An 8,266-nucleotide genomic window follows, 5' to 3' on the forward strand; every position below is an offset into this window, starting at 1 on the left:
TGGGTGCGAAGAGAGGGCTATCCCCACAGAGCAATGGCTGCCTGGAGTGGGAGAATGTGCTATCCCCACAGAGCAATGGCTGCTGGGTGTGAAGAGAGGGCTATCCCCACAGAGCAATGGCTGCCTGGAGTGGGGGGCATGTGCTATCCCCACAGAGCAATGGCTGCTGGGTGCGAAGAGAGGGCTATCCCCACAGAGCAATGGCTGCCTGGAGTGGGGCATGTGCTATCCCCACAGAACAATGGCTGCTGGGTGCGAAGAGAGGGCTATCCCCACAGAGCAATGGCTGCCTGGAGTGGGGCATGTGCTATCCCCACAGAGCAATGGCTACTGGATGGTGGGGAATGAGCTATCCCTACAAATTAATGGCTGCTGGAGGGTGGGGCGAGAGCTATCCACACAAAGCGATGGCTGTCAGGAACTGGGAGTGGGCTAGCCCCACAGAGCGATGGCTGCCGGGTTCGGGGAGAGGGCTATCCCCACAGAGCAATGGCTGCTGAGGGGCGGCCAGCGCACGTTCCGGGGGGCGGGGTGAGAGCCGGACTCCCTTTCTGAATCAGCACCGCCCCCTGCTGGGGGGGGGGGCGGTGCGTAGTGAGGTCACTTCCGGCGCGGCGGCGGATAAGCGGCCCGGGTGGCTGTTGCGGCCTCTTTTGCCTCGCGCAGTGCAAGATGGCGGACACGCAGGTGCGGGCTCCGCTCCGAGACGGGGCCTGCCGGGGTCTGGCGCGGTGGGGGCGGCGCGGGCCTGCTCGGGGGACACGCCGCCGCCGCCGGGACCAGCCCCTGGGCCGCAGGGCGGGGGGGGAAGCGGCGCCCGGCGGCTCGGCTCGGGGCCGCCGCGGGGGCTCGGGGGGGGGGGGCGGGGGCTGAGCCGCAGCCCTGGCCGCGGAGTCCAACCTGCCTGGCTCCCCCGCGTGGCGCAGCGCCCGGCCTCTGAGAGCCCCGGCCCCGGCCGCCCTGAGCGCCGCTGGCCTGTCGGCGCCGGCGTGGACGGAGGCGGGGCGCGGGAGCCGGGCTCCCCGGGCTGCGCTGGGCCGTTCCCTCGCCTTGCCCGCCGGCTGGCTGCCTTCGGCGCTTTTCTTCATCTTCGCGGCCTCTTTTTTGGTCTTTCCCAAGCAGACTGAGAGGGCTTACCAGAAACAGCCGACCATCTTCCAGAACAAGAAGCGAGTGCTGCTGGGAGAGGGCGGCAAGGAGAAACTCCCCCGTTACTACAAGAACATCGGCCTGGGCTTCAAGACCCCCAAAGAGGTATGCGTTTGCCTGTGACTAAAAGTGAACCAGGCCACGGCGGGTCCTAGCCTCCTTGCACCCGATGAAGTGGGCTGTAGAGCTGATGCGCTAATAAATTTCTTAGTCTCTAAGGTGCCCCAAGTCCTCCTGTTCTTTTTGTTCCTTGGGGGGGGGTGACTCATTAATTTGTTCTTGGGGGGGGGGGGGGAAGGGTTTGAAGCTTTAAGGAAGACTTGTTAAGCCTTTTAACATCATGAAAGGAATGGGGGGAGGGATCGCTCAGTGGTTTGAGCATTGGCCTGCTAAACTCAGGGTTGTGAGTTCAATCCTTGAGGGGGCCGTTTAGGGATCTGGGGCAAAAATTGGTCCTGCTTTGAGCAGGGGGTTGAACTAGATACCTCCTGAGGTCCCTTCCAACCCTGATAGTCTATGATCATGCAATTAGTATGGAAATAGTATTAAGTTTGGGTTAGACTAAAATCCAGTAAGATGGAGATAATAAATTCAGCCACCGACTGTCAATATTTCAGATGGAATACTTCTGTCAAAATAGCAGGTTAACAGCCAGTGAATAACCCAGGCGGTTATGAAAAGCAATTTCTGCAAACTTCAGGGTAGTTCTTTTCCTTGCTGACACGTGATGTGTTTTCTCACAATGGTCTTCCAAGTCCCACAGGTGAAGGGGCTTTGAGGATAGTTGCCGAGTGGCCTTGCTGATGTCAGTTCATACAGACAGGAATAAAGGCAGCAATGTGCCTCAGACTTGCAGTACCAATCCTGCTGTAACACCCACCTTCACCTTCTGGGGTGCAACAAGTTTTCATTGATGGTAGATTTTTGCAGCACTCACTAACTTTTTTTAGCTCCAAAGCACTGATGTCAGATTTCTGTTTTTAGGCCATTGAGGGCACTTACATTGACAAGAAATGTCCGTTCACTGGTAATGTCTCTATTCGTGGTCGTATCCTGTCAGGTAAGGCCTAAGAAATGTTTCTGTTCTGGGAGTAGAATTATTACTTTGGATAAATTTCAAAACCTTTTGGTTACGTGAACACCCTGTAGGGAATGGCCTTTGCAGGCCTTTGTGAGTAGAGCTGTTTAGGATCTGGATCCATCAGGTAAACAAAATGTAGGCATATGAGCTTATTAATGGAAAACAGGGTTGTTAGGAACTTGCATAGACTAGAGCAGGTTGCTGATGTCCTTGAGTTTGAGCCTGCTGGAACTAGAGACCCTAGCATATGGGGTTATTGTTGAAATGGCTACTACCTTTTTGCCTTTAATGTGGAGCCCACTCTTTAGGATCTCGGATCCTGAGACAGTAATTGCCTCCTTTGGGTTTTTACGCTCCCTACCAGAAAAAATTACTGTCTCCCCTTTTCATTGCTGCTATGGTCCTGAGCTGCAAATGATGCTATTCTCACGATGGTCTTCCAAGTCTCATGGTGAAGGGACTCTGACGACATTGCCAAATGGCTTTGCTGATGCCTGGCAAAAGGACCCAGGAAACAGTGGCAGTACCCTTCTAGAGAGAGCTGCTACCACCTCCTTAGGAGAAGCTTTTTACACTGAAATAGAACTGTTTTGATTGACCCAATAGTGAGGAGAACATCAACTTCAGGGGGCATGTTGCTGTTGAAAAATGCATGCAGAGGCTACAGACTTGATGATGTTGCCCCAAATTATCTGATACCATCCTCTGAAGCTTAAATTCTGCATAATCCATTTCTAATCTATAGTGGATTTCAGAGAGCTAACCAATCCTTACCAAGTATTAGGAATAACTAATTAGCTGCCATCTTCTGAATGTAATACAGGGTAGGATAGAGGGGAATGTAGTGCCTTTGTTACGGCATGAAGGAGGATGGGTAAAGCAGTGGGGCAGGTAATCATAGCTCCAAGTATAGGGTCCTATTGACAATTCCAGGGAAAGGTAGGGGACAAGTCTCTTCCTCTGTCTCCAGTCTGTTCAGTCAAGGTTGATGGTTTAAGCTTTATAAAGTTATGTAAGTGCACTGTACTGTATTGGATTTATTTTACTATAAACCATTGGTAAGAGTTACAAGGTAGCATAATAGGAAAACTTGCTATATAACCTTGAAAGTCTCCTGCCTGAGTCTATATTGTCTGTGTTACTCTCCGGACCAAAGCTGCTTTTGGGAAGTCTCTGGCCTTATCTATATTAGGAGGATTTTGCCATTGTACTTACACTGGTGTATCTAAACTTGCAAAGCCCTTCTAATGTGGATGCAATTATATCAGTTTTCTGAATCAGCAAAAGTATACTGGCAGAAACACAGTTAGACTGGTGTGTGTCTGCACTAGGGCTGATACCAGCAAAGCTGTGTTTTTTTTAAATAAAAACAAAAAAACGTGACCCGAATAACTTTGTAGACCAAACACCACAACTAAGAGTGCTTTACATTCTTTCCCCTCCACTCCCTTATCCCGCAGGTGTGGTTACCAAGATGAAGATGCAGCGTACCATCGTCATCCGCAGGGATTATTTACACTATATCCGCAAGTACAACCGTTTTGAGAAACGCCACAAGAACATGTCTGTACATCTCTCCCCCTGCTTCAGGTGAGTGCAGGAGTAGTTCTGGGGGGCTACACGGTCTAGCGGTGATTTGAAGGGAAGAGCACAGCACCACTAATCTGAGCCCTGATGACACTCTACATAGGTCATTATAGTCAGTCCATGGTTGTCTATACTACTCGCTGGGCAGTGATTGATCCAGTGGGGGTCGATTTATCTGGTTGAGTCTAGATGTGATAAATTGACCCCGGAGTGGTCTCCAGTCAACTCCGGTACTCCACCTTCGTGAGAGGTGGAGGCGACGGGGGAGTGACAGCAGTTGACTCACTGCAGTGAAGATGGTGAGTAGATCCAAGCATATCGACTTCAGCTACGTTATTCACATAGCTGAAGTTGTGCATCTTAGATCCATCCTCTCCCCCCCCCAGTGTAGACCAGGCCTGTGCCATTCACTAACCCAGATAGAAGCCCTGGAGACTACAGGCCCCAGAGTGCAATGATGGGCTCAAGATGATTTAGGGTATTTATATTAATCCATTCTGATATAGACTGACCATGGGCAAGCTGGTTATCTTCTACCTCATTTTCCTCTATGTAAAATAAAAATCACTTACCTGTCTTGCTAGCGTGGTGTTAAGGTTAAACCATGCCTATGCTTCGAAGTTGAGATGTGCTGCAAGAGCTCTACTATGCTCAGTCTCAACCCAAACAGAAAGCTGTTCAGATCAAAGGGGGAGCGTGAGACACCCAGAATTGTAGATGGTGACTGCATTTCTGTCTAGAAAGGTAAATGAAGTGAGGCAACACTGTAAAACTACATGGGCTGTGCTTTTGCCACTCCTGACCTAGAGCCTGTTTGGTGGTGGTGATGTCTAAACTCACGATGGTCTGCAGAGCCCCCTGTGGTGAAGGGGGACTGCTGAAAATGCCAGTCTGGCAATGCTGAACCATAAAACATGTTCTGGTCTGACTGCCCCTAGTTGCAGTGCTTCTCTGTGTAGGTACTTTCTGGCAAACTGTCAAACCTATATGTGTAGGGAAGTTTATAAAGTGAGCTGTCTGCATATGACCTGTGTCCAGTTAGTAAGTGTCAAAGATTTTACAAGTTTTCCTGGGAGGAAGCCGCCTTGCAGTACTTATGACAGGGAACTTAGAGTAAAGACTGAATCCCTATTGGTGCTGTCTGACTTATTCTATGATCTTGAGTAAGTCACTTGATCTCTGTTCTTTCTTTATCCCTCTGTAATCAGATTACTTGCCTACCTCCCTGAAGATTGTAAAGCTTCATAAGTATTTATAAAGCTCTTTGAGATCCTTGGAAGAAAGGTACTAGAGCAGAATACAGGGAATCTTTCAAATGGTATGAAGATAAATGTACTGAGAGTAGGGCGAGGGGGTCCTGTAACTTAACACCACTCTCCTCCTCTTGTCTCTGGGAGGTCCTTGATTAGCATTTCAGTCCAAATTCAGGTGACTGAGAACCAAGCAAGAAACTTTTTCCAAGTATCTAGATGAAGATTGCAAGGGAAACACCTGGTCTTTGCCTGGGCAATGAGTCCTCAAGTACTTGTTTTTAATTTTGACTGATCGTCTCCCGTGGGAACTTTGTGTACTATTTGTCTTGCTTATTGGAGCTTGCTTCACAGATGCCAAAACCAAAGGCTAGAAGGACCTTGTTTGGAAGTGGATGGAGAACCTCTCACTTACTGAAATGCCACCTGTTTGGCACTTAAATAACAGCAGAAGGTGCCTTCATGAAACCTGTTTCTCAGTGTTGTCTTGCTCAGTTGCATTTAGTCTCTTCAGTGCTGTCCTGGCACATCTGTGCTGCAGAAACAAATTTCTGGTGGCAAAGAATCTGCTGTTTAGCTATCTAAAAGCAGCTGTGCTTTTTTCCAGGGATGTCCAGATTGGGGATATTGTGACTGTGGGGGAATGCCGTCCCCTCAGCAAGACAGTCCGGTTCAACGTCCTCAAGGTCACAAAGGCTGCTGGCACCAAGAAGCAGTTCCAGAAGTTTTAAAGGTGACAAATGGATGATCAGGATGAATAAAACTTTTTTGTAAAAACCTGTTCAGTTTGTGATCTGAAATGAGCAGGGATGGCTATCTATGGGGCATGAGATTGCAGGACTCTAGAAAAGGACATAGAGGTCTTATAGATTCATAGCTTCATACATACTAAGGTCAGAAGGGACCATTCTGATCATCTAGTCTGACCTCCTGCACAGCGCAGGCCACAGAATCTCACCCACCCCCTGCTATGAAAAACCTCACCCATGTCTGAGCTATTGAAGTCCTTAAATCATGGTTCAAAGACTTCAAAGAGCAGAGAAGCCTCCCTCAAGTCAACCATGCCCCATACTACAGAGGAAGGGGAAAAACCTCCAGGGCCTCTCCAATCTGCCCTGGAGGAAAATTCCTTCCTGACCCCAAATATGGCAATCAGCTAAACCCTGAGCATATGGGCAAGATTCACCAGCCAGATACCCAGGAAAGAATTTTCTAGAGTAACTCAGATCCCATCCATCTAATATCCCATCTCAGGGGATTTGGCCTATTTACCCTGAATATTTAAAGATCAATTACTTACCAAAATCCCATTATCCCATCATACCATCTCCTCCATAAACTTATCAAGTAGAATCTTAAAGCCAGATAGATCTTTTGCCCCCACTGTTTCCCTTGGAAGGCTATTCCAAAACTTCACTCCTCTGATGCTTAGAAACCTTTGTCTGATTTCAAGTCTAAACTTCCTGGTGGCCAGTTTATACCCATTTGTTCTTGTGTCCACATTGGTGCTGAGCTGAAATAATTCCTCTCCCTCTCCTGTATTTATCCCTCTGATATATTTATAGAGAGCAATCATATCTCCCCTCAACCTTCTTTTAGTTAGGCTAAACAAGCCAAGCTCCTTAAGTCTCCTTTCATAAGACAAGTTTTCCATTCCTCGGATCATCCTAGTAGCCCTTCTCTGTACCTGCTCCAGTTTGAATTCATCCTTTTTAAACATGGGAGACCAGAACTGCACACAGTATTCTAGGTGAGGTCTCACCAGCGCCTTGTATAATGGTACTAAAACCTCCTTATCCCTACTGGAAATGCCTCTCCTGATGCATCCCAAAACCGCATTAGCTTTTTTCACAGCCATATCACATTGGCAGCTCATAGTCATCCTATGATCAACCAATACTCCAAGGTCCTTCTCCTCTTCTGTTACTTCTAATTGATGCGTCCCCAACTTATAGCTAAAATTCTTGTTGTTAATCCCTAAATGCATAACCTTACACTTCTCACTATTAAATTTCATCCTATTACTATTAGTCCCGTTTACAAGGTAATCCAGATCCTCCTGTATAATATCCCGATCCTTCTCTGAATTGGCAATACCTCCCAGCTTTGTATCATCTGCAAACTTTATTAGCACACTCCCACTTTTTGTGCCAAGGTCAGTAATAAAAAGATTAAATAAGATTGGTCCCAAAACCAATCCCTGAGGAACTCCACTGGTAACCTCCCTCCAACCTGACAGTTCGCCTTTCAGTAGGACCCGTTGCAGTCTTCCCTTTAACCAATTCCTTATCCACCTTTTGATGTTTGAGGTCTTGCTCCAGGTCCTAGGGTATCTTCAGGAGTGCTACTTGGCCCATCTCACTTCTAAGTGCTCAAAAAGAGGTGGGGAGGAGGGCTTTGTATTATCTAAAGGTATAAATGGGTTTTTGGCTTCCCTGTAGGACTCCTCTTTCCACATAGAAATCTTTGCTTGCTCTATGGTACCAGCCAGCTGAACAATCCAGTGAGATTTCAGAGAGGTGGGGTGTTTCATTTTTAGTGAAACTCTTCTCCCAAGTGTGTTTGCCTTAAGTGTATTCACTTCTTTTCAATCAGGTTTCACTTCTTCCTGTCCTAGCCCTGCTAGTTCAGGACTTCCATAGTCTTCTGTGAAAGTCTGAACAAGACCAAAATTTCTAATATCAAACAGGTTTTTCTTTTTTAAAAAAAGAGATGAGTGTGCTTTAGGCAGAGTAAAACCTCAGTGTTAAACACCTTGAGAAGGGAGGTTGTTCATAACTGAAATATTTGTAACTTGGAACAAAACTTCATGGTGGCTCTTTTAAAAGCTTACAACTGAATGTTGACTTGATACAGCTTTGAAACTTTACTATGCAGAAGAAAAATTCTGCTTTTAACAAAGTTAATTTAAATGAAACAAGCACAAACAGTTCCTTGCCTTGTCAAATCTCTTTTTTTAAACTTTTTTTTTTTAAGTAGTTTAACACTGTACTGTATTTGGTTGGGTTTTCTTGGTCTTTGCGGTTTGACTACCTTCTTCTGGTTCTTAAGGCAGTGTGGTGTTTGTAACTGAGGTTCTACTGTATATTGATGCTAAAAGCTGATTTCCCCAGTTCCTACATATCCCTGCCAAAAATTGGAATGCTGCTAGCCAATGCTGTAGATTAAACTTTGTATAAAATTTCATCCTTCAGTGAAA

At 47.0% G+C, this 8,266-nt stretch overlaps 1 protein-coding gene and 3 non-coding genes across 4 annotated transcripts; all 4 read left to right on the top strand.

Moving 5' to 3' along the window:
• Positions 1 to 560: 560 nt before the first annotated feature.
• RPS11 (ribosomal protein S11) lies at positions 561 to 5,848 on the top strand. Its single transcript, XM_038415132.2, has 5 exons — positions 561 to 687; positions 1,123 to 1,254; positions 2,134 to 2,209; positions 3,691 to 3,820; positions 5,675 to 5,848. Exons 1-5 carry the CDS (start codon positions 673 to 675, stop codon positions 5,796 to 5,798), a joined length of 477 nt encoding a protein of 158 aa, XP_038271060.1. The 5' UTR covers positions 561 to 672; the 3' UTR covers positions 5,799 to 5,848.
• On the top strand, positions 1,869 to 1,962 carry LOC119850286. The gene has a single exon (XR_005290811.1). It is a non-coding gene; the product is annotated as a small nucleolar RNA SNORD35 (small nucleolar RNA).
• LOC119850285 lies at positions 2,640 to 2,730 on the top strand. The gene has a single exon (XR_005290810.1). It is a non-coding gene; the product is annotated as a small nucleolar RNA SNORD35 (small nucleolar RNA).
• On the top strand, positions 4,636 to 4,730 carry LOC119850284. The gene has a single exon (XR_005290809.1). It is a non-coding gene; the product is annotated as a small nucleolar RNA SNORD35 (small nucleolar RNA).
• Positions 5,849 to 8,266: the final 2,418 nt, after the last annotated feature.

Source organism: Dermochelys coriacea, chromosome 1, assembly GCF_009764565.3.
Source record: "Dermochelys coriacea isolate rDerCor1 chromosome 1, rDerCor1.pri.v4, whole genome shotgun sequence".
Classification (NCBI taxonomy): Eukaryota; Metazoa; Chordata; order Testudines; family Dermochelyidae; genus Dermochelys; species Dermochelys coriacea.